This window comes from Gorilla gorilla, chromosome 7, assembly GCF_029281585.2.
Source record: "Gorilla gorilla gorilla isolate KB3781 chromosome 7, NHGRI_mGorGor1-v2.1_pri, whole genome shotgun sequence".
Lineage (NCBI taxonomy): Eukaryota > Metazoa > Chordata > Mammalia > Primates > Hominidae > Gorilla > Gorilla gorilla.
In genome coordinates this window covers 15968828-15989741 of record NC_073231.2, presented here as the reverse complement: position 1 = coordinate 15989741, position 20914 = coordinate 15968828, and the positions used below count along the sequence as shown (strand labels likewise).

The 20914-nt window shown below is 53.8% G+C and overlaps 3 protein-coding genes across 3 annotated transcripts; all 3 read right to left on the bottom strand.

The window, feature by feature from the left end:
• Positions 1–1394: 1394 nt before the first annotated feature.
• LOC134759003 (protein FAM90A15-like) lies at positions 1395–4401 on the bottom strand. Its single transcript, XM_063708975.1, has 4 exons — positions 4279–4401; positions 3585–3784; positions 3018–3126; positions 1395–2357 (listed from the first exon to the last, which is right to left on the bottom strand). The coding sequence occupies exons 1-4, from the start codon at positions 4399–4401 to the stop codon at positions 1395–1397; spliced, it is 1395 nt and encodes a 464-aa protein (XP_063565045.1).
• Positions 4402–9040: 4639 nt separating this feature from the next.
• On the bottom strand, positions 9041–12054 carry LOC134759002 (protein FAM90A15-like). The gene is made up of 4 exons (XM_063708974.1): positions 11932–12054; positions 11238–11437; positions 10671–10779; positions 9041–10003 (listed from the first exon to the last, which is right to left on the bottom strand). Exons 1-4 carry the CDS (start codon positions 12052–12054, stop codon positions 9041–9043), a joined length of 1395 nt encoding a protein of 464 aa, XP_063565044.1.
• Positions 12055–16690: 4636 nt separating this feature from the next.
• Positions 16691–19030, bottom strand: LOC134759001 (protein FAM90A15-like). The gene is made up of 3 exons (XM_063708973.1): positions 18888–19030; positions 18321–18429; positions 16691–17653 (listed from the first exon to the last, which is right to left on the bottom strand). The coding sequence occupies exons 1-3, from the start codon at positions 19028–19030 to the stop codon at positions 16691–16693; spliced, it is 1215 nt and encodes a 404-aa protein (XP_063565043.1).
• Positions 19031–20914: the final 1884 nt, after the last annotated feature.

Genomic DNA, 20914 nt, shown 5'->3' with positions numbered 1-20914 from the left:
AAGTCATTGCCATTCTCTAGTCTCAATAAACCAGGGGCGCAATGCACCGTGGAAAGCCACGGGGACCTCTGCCCTTAAAAGCAGGGTATTGTCCAAGGTTTCTCCCCATGTGACAGTCTGAAATATGGCCTCGTGGGATGGGAAAGACCTGACTGTCCCCCAGCCTGACACCCGTAATGGGTCTGTGCTGAGGTGGATTAGTCAAAGAGGAAAGCCTCTTGCAGTTCAGATAGAGGAAGGCCACTGTCTCATGCTTGCCCCTGGGAACGGAATGTCTCGGTGTAAAGCCCGATCGTACATTTGTTCAACTCTGAGCTCGGAGAAAAGCTGCCGTGTGGCGGGAGGCGAGACATGTTGGCAGTAATGCTGCCTTGTTATTCTTTACTCCGCTGAGATGTTTGGGTGGAGAGAAACATAAATCTGGCCGACGTGCACGTCCAGGCATAGTACCTTCCCTTGAACTTAATAATGATATAGATTCTTTTGCTCACGTGTTCTTTTTTGTTGTTCTTGTTGACCTTCTCCTTATTATCACCCTGCTCTCCTACTACATTCCTTTTTGCTGAAATAATAAAAATCATAATCAATAAAAACTGAGGGAACTCAGAGGCCGGTGCCGGTGCAGGTCCTTGGTGTGCTGAGTGCCAGTCCCCTGGACCCACTGTTGTCTCCCTATACTTTGTCTCTGTGTCTTATTTCTTTTCTCCGTCTCTCATCCCACCCGACTAGAAACACCCACAGGGGTGGAGGGCCAGGCCACCCCTTCACTTGGAAAATCAGTTAAACACAGACACGGAATGAGAGTCAAAAGACAATATGTCATCTTTTTGAGAATTTTATTCACTTCAAAACAAATTAAACACACATATGTACAAAGGCATTCCAGAGCCCAGTTTTCGAGGCTGAGGAAAGACCCCGAGAGCGCTTTGCACAGCACGCTTCCCAGCGTCCGAAACACTGCTCTCAGGGCGGGGCACAGCGGAAGGGCTGCACCTCTCAGGGTTCCCTAACTTTTCCCTTATTCAGTCATCTAGAGAGCAAATACACAGTAATTCCCCAGTTTCCTGTTGACGTCCCAGCGGAAGTCTGTCTCTTGTGCGTCACGCAGTTTCTGAGGCAACGAATCTCTGGCACGGAAGCTTTCCCTGGCGCGTTTCCGGAGAACCACGCGAACTACAACGTCCCTCACCAGAATTCAATGAGACAGAGTCCCTGCACCTGCTCCCTGCACCTGCTCCTTGCCTGGCCCGGGCTCCCACATCCACAGAAGCGCCACAGCCGGGGAGCATCGGAGTCACCGCACAGAGTCTGCTCTCTGCTCCGCACTCCTCAGTCCCACAGTCCCCTCCAAGTCACGGGAGCTGGAGGCCAAGGAGCCCCTGCCACCTGCAGTCTCACTCCAGGTCAGAATCGCTGTCCTCTGAGGAGGAGGAAACCTGAAGGTCCTCATAGAGGACGCTCGGTGGGACACGAACACAGGGACCCTCAGACTTCTCTGACACATGAGGGCTCTGAGCGAGGAAGCCTCCCGGCTTCTCAGGAGAGGGAAATGAGGGGGCCGCCAGGAGGCTGGAGCTCCAGCGTCCGTTTTCCAGTCTCTGGAAGAGCACTCTGAGAGGCTGGGCCCCATCATGGCTGGCCGCTGGGTGATGGGACATGGTGCAGGCCTGGGTAGTAGGCAGGCAAGGTCTGCTGTGCGGAGGCTGCCGGTCGACGCTGGGCACCTGGGCCGGTGTCCTCCTGTCCATCTGGGGCGACGTACTTGGTCCAAGTTCGGTTGCGGCTGGCGGAGGTTGGAGATTCTCCGGGGCCCCCAGCTCACCTCCCTGGATGGCGCTTTCGGGGATCTGGAAGGGACCCAGTCTCGGTTTCTTGGGGAAGTTCAGGCAAGCCTGAATCGGAGCCTGGGCAGGTCTCTTGGCTCCTGGCCCGAAGCTGAGATTGGAGCCTAGGCCCAAGCTGTGTGTGGCGGCTGGCGGGCAGGGCTGTGAGGTCACCGCAGGACGTTTGTCTTGCGCCTGGGGTCTGATGGCCTGGAGCGGGCCGTGGGTTCTGGAGGCAGCCTGGGGAACTTCTCGGCAGCCACCCTCAGGGCTGCAGTGTGTCGGCTTCACCACGAGGAGAGGCTCGGGGCCCTGGTGCCTGACGGCAGGCTGAGGGATGTCGGCCGCAGCCCCTGTCTGTCTTTCCTTTGGTCCGAGACTTGAGGAGGAGCTCAGACTGGCTTTTCTGAGGGGAGACAGTGAAGCCAAGACGGAGCCCCTGCCAGACATTTCGGTAGCTGAGCGATCAGCGGGGACAGGGTCCACGCGCGGCCTTTTACTGGTTGTGTGGACCGGCATTGGCCCGCTTGCAACCTGAAAGAGAGGAAACAACACAGGTTAGAAGTAGTTCCTCAGCATGGAGCCAACGTGAAAATCAAGCACATCTAAAGACAAGGTGCACACGCCATGAAATTCTTAGTACAGTATCGACAGGCGGTCCTTGGAAGTAGGACTCCAGCTGAGTGCTGATCAGGACAAGACACATGAAAGATGCGCTCTCGAGCTATGTGTAGCTGATCTAAGCACACCATTGTTCAAAAGATCGCGTCTTGGGCATTAACTGGATCCAAGCGCCTCCACTCAGCCTTCCATGAAGTGGAACGGACTAATGCCCTTCCGAAGGCAGGTTGGTGGCTCAAGGGTACTCGGGACGTCTTCTCTGAACACGTGCATGTTCCTGGGTTTAGCCTTCTCCACGTTTGGGGCCTCTGAGGGACTAATTTCCTCATGCCGCTAGGAACATGTTGTTGGCAGGCTTGCCATAATTGGACAGAAAGGAAGCAACAGGAAATACGGCATCTTCAGATGCCTTCGCCTGCAATCAAATCGACCTGGAAGGATCGTGGAGTCCCTGACCCCAAGAAGGCAAGAAAGAGGGGTTCCCCGATTTCCTCCCGCAGACGGGAAGCTGAAAGGAAATCAAGCAGGGTGACCTAGAGGAGAAAAGGACCAGGGGCCCGGGGTGACACTCACCCTCAGATAATCAGAAGATTCCGTGGATCCTTTTCGATTCGGCAGCGGCTTCTCTGGAGCTTTCCCGGAAAATATGTGGAGGAGAGCCTTCCTCTGCGGGTCTTGTTGCCTGCAGAACGGAAAAAGGTCAGGCCGTGCCCCCTGGTTTTCCGCAGGAGACAGGGAGAACCCCGTCTGGGGCCCAGTCCCACTCCGTGTTTTGTGATACAGAAATGGACATCTGGTGCCCTTTCCGCCTCTGCACCTTCCCTCACGTGCCAACCTTCCCATCCTCCAGGTGGCCCTCTAGGCTTCCCAACTAAGGACTGTGATTTGGATTCCATCGCTTTTCCCTCTGTCGTGGGGAACCTGCACGAAGCGCCCCCGCCTCTCCCCGTCCCTGAATCTCCCAGAGCCAAAGGAGCTCCTGGGTGCGGAACCCCGGAGGACACGGAGCTGCGGCCTATTTCTCTGCAGCGTTCCTTCCCTGGCCCGGAGACGGAAAGGCACACGGTGTGCAGGTGCAGAGACACCATGTCCTTAGGAGGCAGTACCCTAAGAGTGGTGAAAACCCCTCCCACTGCTCACCTTGGTCTCTCTTCCTTCTCTCCCTTATCCTTGTTCAAGGGCCCCGGGTTGGCTTCAACCTGGGGCTTCCATGGTTTCAGGTTTTCCTTCCCTTCCTTTTTCCCCAAGGTCGCTGGAACCAGGGCTGCCTTCCAGCACTTCATGGGGCACCTGGTACTTCTGGCCGTGTGGCCAAAGGCCCCGCAGTTTTTGCACTTGAGCTGTGGGTGGAAAGGAAGTGATGTCAGTGAGGGAGCTGAAGCCACAGGCAGCGATCCCACGTCAACATTGGGACGGATTGTGAATTCAGAGCTGAATAAGGATTCCAAAGAGGGGACACCGGCATGGGGGCCGTTAAGTGCTGGGAGAGTTCGGATACGATGTTCCCTCCCAAAGCCCATGTGACGGAGGAACTCTGAAAGGAAGGACTCAAGGTTCCAAGGGGCACGATGGTGAACCCGATGTCAACAACGCAGCCAAACGTGGCTACACAGGACTCTAAGTAGAAAGAGAGGTTGCCCCCAAGAGTTTCTCAAGGGACCTATCGGGCTGGGGAGAAGGTCCCAAGCCACGCCCACCTTGGATGCGAAAAGCAACCTGGGTGGTGGTGACAGAACTCTTTGGAATCCAACCCAGTCTCCGAGGACCGTGTGACACCCCCTCCCCCCATCCCCACCCCCACCCCGATACCCAAGAGATCCAGGGCTAGACTTACCCTGGGATCTTCTTCATCGGGCGGGGGAGCCCTTGGCCCAACTGGGGCCCTCCGCTGCTTCTGGAGGGTCTGGGCTCTCACCAGTCTCTTGGCCCAAGATTTGGGGTCCCGACGTGCCATCATCTTCGTCTGCTGGGGGTTTTATGACCGCCTTTTTCAGGGGTTGACTGTTGGGTCACCTGAAACACACACAAACACACACATGTCGATGGTTAAGCACGTTGGATATTCACACACCCACAGGAAGCCACCTGCTAACGCCCTGCCTGTGTGGTCATGAGGAGACCTCACCACCAGTCTGTCAAATCTGTAGAACACAATGTGCTGTGTGCATCCTCGGATATTGTGTGTTCCTCTGCCATGACTACCTAGTCCAAGAGTAAACCTCACCTGCCACAGGGCCCGTGGCCTAGGTATGGGGAGTTGAGCTTTCAACCCCAAACAAACAACTGATTCTGGACACTGGACTTAGGTCTCTCACGATTCACTCCGGTAGAAGACACGGTGATTCTGTCTCCCTTGACGGACAGAATGATCGAAGACACAGGGCATGGCGTGTGCCACCCTTTGGCAGGTCTGTTTGAAGTCAGGGATAAGGGATGCTTCCTGTGACAACTTGAAACGCTACTCTTGCCATTTCATTAGGCCACTTCCAAACACAAATTCATAGAGAGAAGTTACCTTCCTCTCTACCACACTAGCAGGTGATGGTCTTTCCTGTTCTATCTTTTGGCTTTAGCTCCAGCCCCTCTTTATTTATTTTTTTGGTATTTTACGCATACCACACGAATTCATCTGAACTAACGGGGAAGAAGTGCCATATCGTATCGAGGTCTTACACGGCTGAAGGGCAAACCACCCTTTTTTCCAAAGTCCTTTTTCCATTTACCCACCAATTCAGCATGCTGCAGTACATTTCTTTTCGCATTCCCATCTTGGTCTTATCCCACACGTGGAGACGGATATGTTTTGTCGTTTCCTGTTCCAAGAATTACTAGTAGCGAGAACACATCCTACCCCACCACCAAGCCCCAGTGCGATCGGCATCTTTCGGCCTCCTTTGCCTCTTCCTCCCCCGCTCCACCATCCCTCAGGGATTGCGTGAAACAAACAATTGTTCAGTGAAACTAACCTGAAATTACACGTCTACTTTCTTTCCCCGGCTGGCGCTGAGATGGGCAGGTGCTGGAGCAGCCCCGCTGGAAGCGATGCAGCATCCAGGACGACGGAGGAAGGGGCGGAGAGGGACCTCTGCTTTCCAGGCTGCCTTTTATACTGCCTCCGGTCACCTGACGTGGAACGCACCCTAACCTAATCAGTTACCTGTACCTTAATTGCAATTAACTTAATCCAATTACATGACCTGGAAAGGTCTATTTGCACAGCCCACTCTAAGATCATGTCCACTGCTGACAGACATTCTAAAACCTACTTGTACAGCTGCAAGCTTTGAAGAATAGATGTTCCTCATCAGACATGTAACACTGGTGCCTGTACCCCTGTCTTCTTTTCCATCTTTTTTGTTTTTTTGTTTTGTTTTGTTTTAAAAAAATGTGGTAAAATAGACACCTTTTAATTGGACCACATTTTGTCTATCTCGACGTAGGCCTCAGTGTCATCAAGGAGACTCTCCTTGACATGCAGTCACGGCCATGATCCATCTTCAGAGCTTCTCTTTCTTCCCCAAGGTAAGTCTGTCAGCAGAGAACCGTGACCGCACCCTCATGTGTTTCCTCCCCCAGGAGGCGCTTGGAAACCACCGTGAATTGGACCGCACTGGGAAACACAGATGACGAAAGTCCACAACGCTTTGTCCTTCAGTGCCTGGCTCCTTTTTCAGCTCGTCTTGCGACTCCAGGCATTATGCCTGAAAAGTCTCCCGGACGCCTGTGAGGCTCTAACTCCCTGGGTCCCATTGCCATGTCTCTGGATTTGCGAAGATCCACCGCACCTTCTGTGGAACTCCCGTGTCGGTGAACTTTTGTGCCACGTCCCCTAATTCTGCCCATGGTCATCTGCACCTGCACGACTTAGGTTCCATGTTCCTTGGACGGGAAGAGACAGGCAGGAGTCGGAATGATGAACCAGCACACTGGGGCATTTTCTCATGTAGCCCAAGTGACCCCATGGTCTTCTCGAGCTTTGGAACCAGTCGCGTCCCCTTTGACACTGCACCCGGCTCCCAGTCTCTCAATCTTGCTGGCCCTCCGGCGATCTCCCGTTGGATGAATTGCTCCTGCTGAAACTCGAGTCCCCTTTGATTTGCGCTTCATTAATTATTCATGATTCAGGTTGGAAGGCCTGCTGACGACCCCCTGTGGCCGTTCTCTGAGCTTTCCTGTCACATCGTTTCCTTCCACGCTCTTTGGTTCCTTATGGTCCTGCTCCTTCTGCTGTCAGAGGAGCAGAGAGTTGATCTTATTGATTCTGGATACGGATACTTTCTAGGTGATCTGGATAATCAAGATAACGACCCTCAACAGCGGCGGAAAGGGAGCAGCCATTTGGTGTGTCTCAGAAAATCCCGCTCAGTTCCGAGGCCTCCTAGATGTGGAATCCTGCTCAGAGTTGTTCCCAGGTCAGAGAATGGAGAGAGCCTGTGCATGATATGATATCCCTGCCTAGATCTTTTAGTGAGTCTCTACCTCAGCTACTCTTAGGATCAGGGGGAGAACCATGGTGTCAGACATCCGGAAAGAAGACGGGATGAATGTTTTACCTCTGAAGTACATCCCAAATGTGGGAGTTCACTTCAGCTGTGCTGGGGTCTATTTGGCCAGTGAAACTCTGCCTGGTTCATACGCACATCCGGAAGCCACTTCACGGGGCGCCGTCGCAACTGGAACCACACACTTGGCATCGGCGGTTGAGCCAAATGGGGACTCGTGGTGCAAGAAACGCTCCCCACGTGTTAGCGTGCGTTGGACTCGGTTGGCGGAATTTTACTAGGTGCGTGTTGGTAGAGTGGGGCTGAGGTTTTCTTGCTCCTGTGGATGTATACGAAGTCAAAGGTCCTGCCCAGCACTGCGGTCCCCTCAGTCAACTCTGTTTCAGAGACGTAACGATTTGGATTGCCAACAAGTCAAGAAATGTTCAAGCCCTTGGATGTAGGGTAAAGAAAGAGAGATCAGACTCTCACTGTGTCTATGTAGAAGGGGAAGACATAAGAGACTCCATTTTGAAAAAGACCTGTATTTTAAACAATTGCTTTGCTGAGATGTTGATCATTTGTAGCTTTGCCGCAGCCCCTTTGACCCAACTTGGAGCTCACAAAAACCTGTGTTGTATAAAATCGAGGTTTAAGGGATCTAGGGCTGTGCAGGACGTGCCTTGTTAACCAAATGTTTACAAGCAGTGTACTTGGTAAAAGTCATTGCCATTCTCTAGTCTCAATAAACCAGGGGCGCAATGCACCGTGGAAAGCCACGGGGACCTCTGCCCTTAAAAGCAGGGTATTGTCCAAGGTTTCTCCCCATGTGACAGTCTGAAATATGGCCTCGTGGGATGGGAAAGACCTGACTGTCCCCCAGCCTGACACCCGTAATGGGTCTGTGCTGAGGTGGATTAATCAAAGAGGAAAGCCTCTTGCAGTTCAGATAGAGGAAGGCCACTGTCTCATGCTTGCCCCTGGGAACTGAATGTCTCGGTGTAAAGCCCGATCGTACATTTGTTCAACTCTGAGCTCGGAGAAAAGCTGCCCTGTGGCGGGAGGCGAGACATGTTGGCAGTAATGCTGCCTTGTTATTCTTTACTCCGCTGAGATGTTTGGGTGGAGAGAAACATAAATCTGGCCGACTTGCATGTCCAGGCATAGTACCTTCCCTTGAACTTAATAATGATATAGATTCTTTTGCTCACGTGTTTTTTTTTTGTTGTTGTTGTTGACCTTCTCCTTATTATCACCCTGCTCTCCTACTACATTCCTTTTTGCTGAAATAATAAAAATCATAATCAATAAAAACTGAGGGAACTCAGAGGCCGGTGCCGGTGCAGGTCCTTGGTGTGCTGAGTGCCAGTCCCCTGGACCTACTGTTGTCTCCCTATACTTTGTCTCTGTGTCTTATTTCTTTTCTCCGTCTCTCATCCCACCCGACTAGAAACACCCACAGGGGTGGAGGGCCAGGCCACCCCTTCACTTGGAAAATCAGTTAAACACAGACACGGAATGAGAGTCAAAAGACAATATGTCATCTTTTTGAGAATTTTATTCACTTCAAAACAAATTAAACACACATATGTACAAAGGCATTCCAGAGCCCAGTTTTCGAGGCTGAGGAAAGACCCCGAGAGCGCTTTGCACAGCACGCTTCCCAGCGTCCGAAACACTGCTCTCAGGGCGGGGCACAGCGGAAGGGCTGCACCTCTCAGGGTTCCCTAACTTTTCCCTTATTCAGTCATCTAGAGAGCAAATACACAGTAATTCCCCAGTTTCCTGTTGACGTCCCAGCGGAAGTCTGACTCTTGTGCGTCACGCAGTTTCTCAGGCAACGAATCTCTGGCACGGAAGCTTTTCCTGGCGCGTTTCTGGAGAACCACGCGAACTACAACGTCCCTCACCAGAATTCAATGAGGCAGAGTCCCTGCACCTGCTCCCTGCACCTGCTCCCTGCCTGGCCCGGGCTCCCACATCCACAGAAGCGCCACAGCCGGGGAGCATCGGAGTCACCGCACAGAGTCTGCTCTCTGCTCCGCACTCCTCAGTCCCACAGTCCCCTCCAAGTCACGGGAGCTGGAGGCCAAGGAGCCCCTGCCACCTGCAGTCTCACTCCAGGTCAGAATCGCTGTCCTCTGAGGAGGAGGAAACCTGAAGGTCCTCATAGAGGACGCTCGGTGGGACACGAACACAGGGACCCTCAGACTTCTCTGACACATGAGGGCTCTGAGCGAGGAAGCCTCCCGGCTTCTCAGGAGAGGGAAATGAGGGGGCCGCCAGGAGGCTGGAGCTCCAGCGTCCGTTTTCCAGTCTCTGGAAGAGCACTCTGAGAGGCTGGGCCCCATCATGGCTGGCCGCTGGGTGATAGGACATGGTGCAGGCCTGGGCAGTAGGCAGGCAAGGTCTGCTGTGCGGAGGCTGCCGGTCGACGCTGGGCACCTGGGCCGGTGTCCTCCTGCCCATCTGGGGTGACGTACTTGGTCCAAGTTCGGTTGCGGCTGGCGGAGGTTGGAGATTCTCCGGGGCCCCCAGCTCACCTCCCTGGATGACGCTTTCGGGGATCTGGAAGGGACCCAGTCTCGGTTTCTTGGGGAAGTTCAGGCAAGCCTGAATCGGAGCCTGGGCCGGTCTCTTGGCTCCTGGCCCGAAGCTGAGATTGGAGCCTAGGCCCAAGCTGTGTGTGGCGGCTGGCGGGCAGGGCTGTGAGGTCACCGCAGGACGTTTGTCCTGTGCCTGGGGTCTGATGGCCTGGAGCGGGCCGTGCGTTTTGGAGGCAGCCTGGGGAACTTCTCGGCAGCCACCCTCAGGGCTGCAGTGTGTCGGCTTCACCACGAGGAGAGGCTCGGGGCCCTGGTGCCTGACGGCAGGCTGAGGGATGTCGGCCGCAGCCCCTGTCTGTCTTTCCTTTGGTCCGAGACTTGAGGAGGAGCTCAGACTGGCTTTTCTGAGGGGAGACAGTGAAGCCAAGACGGAGCCCCTGCCAGACATTTCGGTAGCTGAGCGATCAGCGGGGACAGGGTCCACGCGCGGCCTCTTACTGGTTGTGTGGACCGGCATTGGCCCGCTTGCAACCTGAAAGAGAGGAAACAACACAGGTTAGAAGTAGTTCCTCAGCATGGAGCCAACGTGAAAATCAAGCACATCCAAAGACAAGGTGCACACGCCATGAAATTCTTAGTACAGTATCGACAGGCGGTCCTTGGAAGTAGGGACAGACCCTCCAGCTGAGTGCTGATCAGGACAAGACACATGAAAGATGCGCTCTCGAGCTATGTGTAGCTGATCTAAGCACACCATTGTTCAAAAGATCGCGTCTTGGGCATTAACTGGATCCAAGCGCCTCCACTCAGCCTTCCATGAAGTGGAACGGACTAATGCCCTTCCGAAGGCAGGTTGGTGGCTCAAGGGTACTCGGGACGTCTTCTCTGAACACGTGCATGTTCCTGGGTTTAGCCTTCTCCACGTTTGGGGCCTCTGAGGGACTAATTTCCTCATGCCGCTAGGAACATGTTGTTGGCAGGCTTGCCATAATTGGACAGAAAGGAAGCAACAGGAAATACGGCATCTTCAGATGCCTTCGCCTGCAATCAAATCGACCTGGAAGGATCGTGGAGTCCCTGACCCCAAGAAGGCAAGAAAGAGGGGTTCCCCGATTTCCTCCCGCAGACGGGAAGCTGAAAGGAAATCAAGCAGGGTGACCTAGAGGAGAAAAGGACCAGGGGCCCGGGGTGACACTCACCCTCAGATAATCAGAAGATTCCGTGGATCCTTTTCGATTCGGCAGCGGCTTCTCTGGAGCTTTCCCGGAAAATATGTGGAGGAGAGCCTTCCTCTGCGGGTCTTGTTGCCTGCAGAACGGAAAAAGGTCAGGCCGTGCCCCCTGGTTTTCCGCAGGAGACAGGGAGAACCCCGTCTGGGGCCCAGTCCCACTCCGTGTTTTGTGATACAGAAATGGACATCTGGTGCCCTTTCCGCCTCTGCACCTTCCCTCACGTGCCAACCTTCCCATCCTCCAGGTGGCCCTCTAGGCTTCCCAACTAAGGACTGTGATTTGGATTCCATGGCTTTTCCCTCTGTCGCGGGGAACCTGCACGAAGCGCCCCCGCCTCTCCCCGTCCCTGAATCTCCCAGAGCCAAAGGAGCTCCTGGGTGCGGAACCCCGGAGGACACGGAGCTGCGGCCTATTTCTCTGCAGCGTTCCTTCCCTGGCCCGGAGACGGAAAGGCACACGGTGTGCAGGTGCAGAGACACCATGTCCTTAGGAGGCAGTACCCTAAGGGTGGTGAAAACCCCTCCCACTGCTCACCTTGGTCTCTCTTCCTTCTCTCCCTTATCCTTGTTCAAGGGCCCCGGGTTGGCTTCAACCTGGGGCTTCCATGGTTTCAGGTTTTCCTTCCCTTCCTTTTTCCCCAAGGTCGCTGGAACCAGGGCTGCCTTCCAGCACTTCATGGGGCACCTGGTACTTCTGGCCGTGTGGCCAAAGGCCCCGCAGTTTTTGCACTTGAGCTGTGGGTGGAAAGGAAGTGATGTCAGTGAGGGAGCTGAAGCCACAGGCAGCGATCCCACGTCAACATTGGGACGGATTGTGAATTCAGAGCTGAATAAGGATTCCAAAGAGGGGACACCGGCATGGGGGCCGTTAAGTGCTGGGAGAGTTCGGATACGATGTTCCCTCCCAAAGCCCATGTGACGGAGGAACTCTGAAAGGAAGGACTCAAGGTTCCAAGGGGCACGATGGTGAACCCGATGTCAACAACGCAGCCAAACGTGGCTACACAGGACTCTAAGTAGAAAGAGAGGTTGCCCCCAAGAGTTTCTCAAGGGACCTATCGGGCTGGGGAGAAGGTCCCAAGCCACGCCCACCTTGGATGGGAAAAGCAACCTGGGTGGTGGTGACAGAACTCTTTGGAATCCAACCCAGTCTCCGAGGACCGTGTGACACCCCCTCCCCCCGTCCCCACCCCCACCCCGATACCCAAGAGATCCAGGGCTAGACTTACCCTGGGATCTTCTTCATCGGGCGGGGGAGCCCTTGGCCCAACTGGGGCCCTCCGCTGCTTCTGGAGGGTCTGGGCTCTCACCAGTCTCTTGGCCCAAGATTTGGGGTCCCGACGTGCCATCATCTTCGTCTGCTGGGGGTTTTATGACCGCCTTTTTCAGGGGTTGACTGTTGGGTCACCTGAAACACACACAAACACACACATGTCGATGGTTAAGCACGTTGGATATTCACACACCCACAGGAAGCCACCTGCTAACGCCCTGCCTGTGTGGTCATGAGGAGACCTCACCACCAGTCTGTCAAATCTGTAGAACACAATGTGCTGTGTGCATCCTCGGATATTGTGTGTTCCTCTGCCATGACTACCTAGTCCAAGAGTAAACCTCACCTGCCACAGGGCCCGTGGCCTAGGTATGGGGAGTTGAGCTTTCAACCCCAAACAAACAACTGATTCTGGACACTGGACTTAGGTCTCTCACGATTCACTCCGGTAGAAGACACGGTGATTCTGTCTCCCTTGACGGACAGAATGATCGAAGACACAGGGCATGGCGTGTGCCACCCTTTGGCAGGTCTGTTTGAAGTCAGGGATAAGGGATGCTTCCTGTGACAACTTGAAACGCTACTCTTGCCATTTCATTAGGCCACTTCCAAACACAAATTCATAGAGAGAAGTTACCTTCCTCTCTACCACACTAGCAGGTGATGGTCTTTCCTGTTCTATCTTTTGGCTTCAGCTCCAGCCCCTCTTTATTTATTTTTTTGGTATTTTACGCATACCACACGAATTCATCTGAACTAACGGGGAAGAAGTGCCATATCGTATCGAGGTCTTACACGGCTGAAGGGCAAACCACCCTTTTTTCCAAAGTCTTTTTTCCATTTACCCACCAATTCAGCATGCTGCAGTACATTTCTTTTCGCATTCCCATCTTGGTCTTATCCCACACGTGGAGACGTATATGTTTTGTCGTTTCCTGTTCCAAGAATTACTAGTAGCGAGAACACATCCTACCTCACCAGCAAGCCCCAGTGCGATCGGCATCTTTCGGCCTCCTTTGTCTCTTCCTCCCCCCCTCCACCATCCCTCAGGTATTGCGTGAAACAAACAATTGTTCAGTGAAACTAACCTGAAATTACACGTCTACTTTCTTTCCCCGGCTGGCGCTGAGATGGGCAGGTGCTGGAGCAGCCCCGCTGGAAGCGATGCAGCATCCAGGACGACGGAGGAAGGGGCGGAGAGGGACCTCTGCTTTCCAGGCTGCCTTTTATACTGCCTCCGGTCACCTGACGTGGAACGCACCCTAACCTAATCAGTTACCTGTACCTTAATTGCAATTAACTTAATCCAATTACATGACCTGGAAAGGTCTATTTGCACAGCCCACTCTAAGATCATGTCCACTGCTGACAGACATTCTAAAACCTACTTGTACAGCTGCAAGCTTTGAAGAATAGATGTTCCTCATCAGACATGTAACACTGGTGCCTGTACCCCTGTCTTCTTTTCCATCTTTTTTGTTTTTTGTTTTGTTTTGTTTTAAAAAAATGTGGTAAAATAGACACCTTTTAATTGGACCACATTTTGTCTATCTCGACGTAGGCCTCAGTGTCATCAAGGAGACTCTCCTTGACATGCAGTCACGGCCATGATCCATCTTCAGAGCTTCTCTTTCTTCCCCAAGGTAAGTCTGTCAGCAGAGAACCGTGACCGCACCCTCATGTGTTTTCTCCCCCAGGAGGCGCTTGGAAACCACCGTGAATTGGACCGCACTGGGAAACACAGATGACGAAAGTCCACAATGCTTTGTCCTTCAGTGCCTGGCTCCTTTTTCAGCTCGTCTTGCGACTCCAGGCATTATGCCTGAAAAGTCTCCCGGACGCCTGTGAGGCTCTAATTCCCTGGGTCCCATTGCCATGTCTCTGGATTTGCGAAGATCCACCGCACCTTCTGTGGAACTCCCGTGTCGGTGAACTTTTGTGCCACGTCCCCTAATTCTGCCCATGGTCATCTGCACCTGCACGACTTAGGGTCCATGTTCCTTGGACGGGAAGAGACAGGCAGGAGTCGGAATGATGAACCAGCACACTGGGGCATTTTCTCATGTAGCCCAAGTGACCCCATGGTCTTCTCGAGCTTTGGAACCAGTCGCGTCCCCTTTGACACTGCACCCGGCTCCCAGTCTCTCAATCTTGCTGGCCCTCCGGCGATCTCCCGTTGGATGAATTGCTCCTGCTGAAACTCGAGTCCCCTTTGATTTGCGCTTCATTAATTATTCATGATTCAGGTTGGAAGGCCTGCTGACGACCCCCTGTGGCCGTTCTCTGAGCTTTCCTGTCACATCGTTTCCTTCCACGCTCTTTGGTTCCTTATGGTCCTGCTCCTTCTGCTGTCAGAGGAGCAGAGAGTTGATCTTATTGATTCTGGATACGGATACTTTCTAGGTGATCTGGATAATCAAGATAACGACCCTCAACAGCGGCGGAAAGGGAGCAGCCATTTGGTGTGTCTCAGAAAATCCCGCTCAGTTCCGAGGCCTCCTAGATGTGGAATCCTGCTCAGAGTTGTTCCCAGGTCAGAGAATGGAGAGAGCCTGTGCATGATGGGATATCCCTGCCTAGATCTTTTAGTGAGTCTCTACCTCAGCTACTCTTAGGATCAGGGGGAGAACCATGGTGTCAGACATCCGGAAAGAAGACGGGATGAATGTTTTACCTCTGAAGTACATCCCAAACGTGGGAGTTCACTTCAGCTGTGCTGGGGTCTATTTGGCCAGTGAAACTCTGCCTGGTTCATTCGCACATCCGGAAGCCACTTCACGGGGCGCCGTCGCAACTGGAACCACACACTTGGCATCGGCGGTTGAGCCAAATGGGGACTCGTGGTGCAAGCAACGCTCCCCACGTGTTAGTGTGCGTGAGACTCGGTTGGCGGAATTTTACTAGGTGCGTGTTGGTAGAGTGGGGCTGAGGTTTTCTTGCTCCTGTGGATGTATACGAAGTCAAAGGTCCTGCCCAGCACTGCGGTCCCCTCAGTCAACTCTGTTTCGGAGACGTAACGATTTGGATTGCCAACAAGTCAAGAAATGTTCAAGCCCTTGGATGTAGGGTAAAGAAAGAGAGATCAGACTCTCACTGTGTCTATGTAGAAGGGGAAGACATAAGAGACTCCATTTTGAAAAAGACCTGTATTTTAAACAATTGCTTTGCTGAGATGTTGATCATTTGTAGCTTTGCCGCAGCCCCTTTGACCCAACTTGGAGCTCACAAAAACCTGTGTTGTATAAAATCGAGGTTTAAGGGATCTAGGGCTGTGCAGGACGTGCTTTGTTAACCAAATGTTTACAAGCAGTGTACTTGGTAAAAGTCATTGCCATTCTCTAGTCTCAATAAACCAGGGGCGCAATGCACCGTGGAAAGCCACGGGGACCTCTGCCCTTAAAAGCAGGGTATTATCCAAGGTTTCTCCCCATGTGACAGTCTGAAATATGGCCTCGTGGGATGGGAAAGACCTGACTGTCCCCCAGCCTGACACCCGTAATGGGTCTGTGCTGAGGTGGATTAGTCAAAGAGGAAAGCCTCTTGCAGTTCAGATGGAGGAAGGCCACTGTCTCCTGCTTGCCCCTGGGAACTGAATGTCTCGGTGTAAAGCCCGATCGTACATTTGTTCAACTGTGAGCTCGGAGAAAAGCTGCCGTGTGGCGGGAGGCGAGACATGTTGGCAGTAATGCTGCCTTGTTATTCTTTACTCCGCTGAGATGTTTGGGTGGAGAGAAACATAAATCTGGCCTACGTGCACGTCCAGGCATAGTACCTTCCCTTGAACTTAATAATGATATAGATTCTTTTGCTCACGTGTTTTTTTTGTTGTTGTTGTTGACCTTCTCCTTATTATCACCCTGCTCTCCTACTACATTCCTTTTTGCTGAAATAATAAAAATCATAATCAATAAAAACTGAGGGAACTCAGAGGCCGGTGCCGGTGCAGGTCCTTGGTGTGCTGAGTGCCGGTCCCCTGGACCCACTGTTGTCTCCCTATACTTTGTCTCTGTGTCTTATTTCTTTTCTCCGTCTCTCATCCCACCTGACTAGAAACACCCACAGGGGTGGAGGGCCAGGCCACCCCTTCACTTGGAAAATCAGTTAAACACAGACACGGAATGAGAGTCAAAAGACAATATGTCATCTTTTTGAGAATTTTATTCACTTCAAAACAAATTAAACACACATATGTACAAAGGCATTCCAGAGCCCAGTTTTCGAGGCTGAGGAAAGACCCCGAGAGCGCTTTGCACAGCACGCTTCCCAGCGTCCGAAACACTGCTCTCAGGGCGGGGCACAGCGGAAGGGCTGCACCTCTCAGGGTTCCCTAACTTTTCCCTTATTCAGTCATCTAGAGAGCAAATACACAGTAATTCCCCAGTTTCCTGTTGACGTCCCAGCGGAAGTCTGACTCTTGTGCGTCACGCAGTTTCTCAGTCAACGAATCTCTGGCACGGAAGCTTTTCCTGGCGCGTTTCCGGAGAACCACGCGAACTACAACGTCCCTCACCAGAATTCAATGAGGCAGAGTCCCTGCACCTGCTCCCTGCACCTGCTCCCTGCCTGGCCCGGGCTCCCACATCCACAGAAGCGCCACAGCCGGGGAGCATCGGAGTCACCGCACAGAGTCTGCTCTCTGCTCCGCACTCCTCAGTCCCACAGTCCCCTCCAAGTCACGGGAGCTGGAGGCCAAGGAGCCCCTGCCACCTGCAGTCTCACTCCAGGTCAGAATCGCTGTCCTCTGAGGAGGAGGAAACCTGAAGGTCCTCATAGAGGACGCTCGGTGGGACACGAACACAGGGACCCTCAGACTTCTCTGACACATGAGGGCTCTGAGCGAGGAAGCCTCCCGGCTTCTCAGGAGAGGGAAATGAGGGGGCCGCCAGGAGGCTGGAGCTCCAGCGTCCGTTTTCCAGTCTCCGGAAGAGCACTCTGAGAGGCTGGGCCCCATCATGGCTGGCCGCTGGGTGATGGGACATGGTGCAGGCCTGGGCAGTAGGCAGGCAAGGTCTGCTCTGCGGAGGGTGCCGGTCGACGCTGGGCACCTGGGCCGGTGTCCTCCTGTCCATCTGGGGCGACGTACTTGGTCCAAGTTCGGTTGCGGCTGGCGGAGGTTGGAGATTCTCTGGGGCCCCCAGCTCACCTCCCTGGATGGCGCTTTCGGGGATCTGGAAGGGACCCAGTCTCGGTTTCTTGGGGAAGTTCAGGCAAGCCTGAATCGGAGCCTGGGCAGGTCTCTTGGCTCCTGGCCCGAAGCTGAGATTGGAGCCTAGGCCCAAGCTGTGTGTGGCGGCTGGCGGGCAGGGCTGTGAGGTCACCGCAGGACGTTTGTCTTGTGCCTGGGGTCTGATGGCCTGGAGCGGGCCGTGCGTTTTGGAGGCAGCCTGGGGAACTTCTCGGCAGCCACCCTCAGGGCTGCAGTGTGTCGGCTTCACCACGAGGAGAGGCTCGGGGCCCTGGTGCCTGACGGCAGGCTGAGGGATGTCGGCCGCAGCCCCTGTCTGTCTTTCCTTTGGTCCGAGACTTGAGGAGGAGCTCAGACTGGCTTTTCTGAGGGGAGACAGTGAAGCCAAGACGGAGCCCCTGCCAGACATTTCGGTAGCTGAGCGATCAGCGGGGACAGGGTCCACGCGCGGCCTCTTACTGGTTGTGTGGACCGGCATTGGCCCGCTTGCAACCTGAAAGAGAGGAAACAACACAGGTTAGAAGTAGTTCCTCAGCATGGAGCCAACGTGAAAATCAAGCACATCCAAAGACAAGGTGCACACGCCATGAAATTCTTAGTACAGTATCGACAGGCGGTCCTTGGAAGTAGGGACAGACCCTCCAGCTGAGTGCTGATCAGGACAAGACACATGAAAGATGCGCTCTCGAGCTATGTGTAGCTGATCTAAGCACACCATTGTTCAAAAGATCGCGTCTTGGGCATTAACTGGATCCAAGCGCCTCCACTCAGCCTTCCATGAAGTGGAACGGACTAATGCCCTTCCGAAGGCAGGTTGGTGGCTCAAGGGTACTCGGGACGTCTTCTCTGAACACGTGCATGTTCCTGGGTTTAGCCTTCTCCACGTTTGGGGCCTCTGAGGGACTAATTTCCTCATGCCGCTAGGAACATGTTGTTGGCAGGCTTGCCATAATTGGACAGAAAGGAAGCAACAGGAAATACGGCATCTTCAGATGCCTTCGCCTGCAATCAAATCGACCTGGAAGGATCGTGGAGTCCCTGACCCCAAGAAGGCAAGAAAGAGGGGTTCCCCGATTTCCTCCCGCAGACGGGAAGCTGAAAGGAAATCAAGCAGGGTGACCTAGAGGAGAAAAGGACCAGGGGCCCGGGGTGACACTCACCCTCAGATAATCAGAAGATTCCGTGGATCCTTTTCGATTCGGCAGCGGCTTCTCTGGAGCTTTCCCGGAAAATATGTGGAGGAGAGCCTTCCTCTGCGGGTCTTGTTGCCTGCAGAACGGAAAAAGGTCAGGCCGTGCCCCCTGGTTTTCCGCAGGAGACAGGGAGAACCCCGTCTGGGGCCCAGTCCCACTCCGTGTTTTGTGATACAGAAATGGACATCTGGTGCCCTTTCCGCCTCTGCACCTTCCCTCACGTGCCAACCTTCCCATCCTCCAGGTGGCCCTCTAGGCTTCCCAACTAAGGACTGTGATTTGGATTCCATCGCTTTTCCCTCTGTCGCGGGGAACCTGCACGAAGCGCCCCCGCCTCTCCCCGTCCCTGAATCTCCCAGAGCCAAAGGAGCTCCTGGGTGCGGAACCCCGGAGGACACGGAGCTGCGGCCTATTTCTCTGCAGCGTTCCTTCCCTGGCCCGGAGACGGAAAGGCACACGGTGTGCAGGTGCAGAGACACCATGTCCTTAGGAGGCAGTACCCTAAGGGTGGTGAAAACCCCTCCCACTGCTCACCTTGGTCTCTCTTCCTTCTCTCCCTTATCCTTGTTCAAGGGCCCCGGGTTGGCTTCAACCTGGGGCTTCCATGGTTTCAGGTTTTCCTTCCCTTCCTTTTTCCCCAAGGTCGCTGGAACCAGGGCTGCCTTCCAGCACTTCATGGGGCACCTGGTACTTCTGGCCGTGTGGCCAAAGGCCCCGCAGTTTTTGCACTTGAGCTGTGGGTGGAAAGGAAGTGATGTCAGTGAGGGAGCTGAAGCCACAGGCAGCGATCCCACGTCAACATTGGGACGGATTGTGAATTCAGAGCTGAATAAGGATTCCAAAGAGGGGACACCGGCATGGGGGCCGTTAAGTGCTGGGAGAGTTCGGATACGATGTTCCCTCCCAAAGCCCATGTGACGGAGGAACTCTGAAAGGAAGGACTCAAGGTTCCAAGGGGCACGATGGTGAACCCGATGTCAACAACGCAGCCAAACGTGGCTACACAGGACTCTAAGTAGAAAGAGAGGTTGCCCCCAAGAGTTTCTCAAGGGACCTATCGGGCTGGGGAGAAGGTCCCAAGCCACGCCCACCTTGGATGGGAAAAGCAACCTGGGTGGTGGTGACGGAACTCTTTGGAATCCAACCCAGTCTCCGAGGACCGTGTGACACCCCCTCCCCCCGTCCCCACCCCCACCCCGATACCCAAGAGATCCAGGGCTAGACTTACCCTGGGATCTTCTTCATCGGGCAGGGGAGCCCTTGGCCCAACTGGGGCCCTCCGCTGCTTCTGGAGGGTCTGGGCTCTCACCAGTCTCTTGGCCCAAGATTTGGGGTCCCGACGTGCCATCATCTTCGTCTGCTGGGGGTTTTATGACCGCCTTTTTCAGGGGTTGACTGTTGGGTCACCTGAAACACACACAAACACACACATGTCGATGGTTAAGCACGTTGGATATTCACACACCCACAGGAAGCCACCTGCTAACGCCCTGCCTGTGTGGTCATGAGGAGACCTCACCACCAGTCTGTCAAATCTGTAGAACACAATGTGCTGTGTGCATCCTCGGATATTGTGTGTTCCTCTGCCATGACTACCTAGTCCAAGAGTAAACCTCACCTGCCACAGGGCCCGTGGCCTAGGTATGGGGAGTTGAGCTTTCAACCCCAAACAAACAACTGATTCTGGACACTGGACTTAGGTCTCTCACGATTCACTCCGGTAGAAGACACGGTGATTCTGTCTCCCTTGACGGACAGAATGATCGAAGACACAGGGCATGGCGTGTGCCACCCTTTGGCAGGTCTGTTTGAAGTCAGGGATAAGGGATGCTTCCTGTGACAACTTGAAACGCTACTCTTGCCATTTCATTAGGCCACTTCCAAACACAAATTCATAGAGAGAAGTTACCTTCCTCTCTACCACACTAGCAGGTGATGGTCTTTCCTGTTCTATCTTTTGGCTTCAGCTCCAGCCCCTCTTTATTTATTTTTTTGGTATTTTACGCATACCACACGAATTCATCTGAACTAACGGGGAAGAAGTGCCATATCGTATCGAGGTCTTACACGGCTGAAGGGCAAACCACCCTTTTTTCCAAAGTCCTTTTTCCATTAACCCACCAATTCAGCATGCTGCAGTACATTTCTTTTCGCATTCCCATCTTGGTCTTATCCCACACGTGGAGACGGATATGTTTTGTCGTTTCCTGTTCCAAGAATTACTAGTAGCGAGAACACATCCTACCCCACCAGCAAGCCCCAGTGCGATCGGCATCTTTCGGCCTCCTTTGTCTCTTCCTCCCCCCCTCCACCATCCCTCAGGTATTGCGTGAAACAAACAATTGTTCAGTGAAACTAACCTGAAATTACACGTCTACTTTCTTTCCCCGGCTGGCGCTGAGATGGGCAGGTGCTGGAGCAGCCCCGCTGGAAGCGATGCAGCATCCAGGACGACGGAGGAAGGGGCGGAGAGGGACCTCTGCTTTCCAGGCTGCCTTTTATACTGCCTCCGGTCACCTGACGTGGAACGCACCCTAACCTAATCAGTTACCTGTACCTTA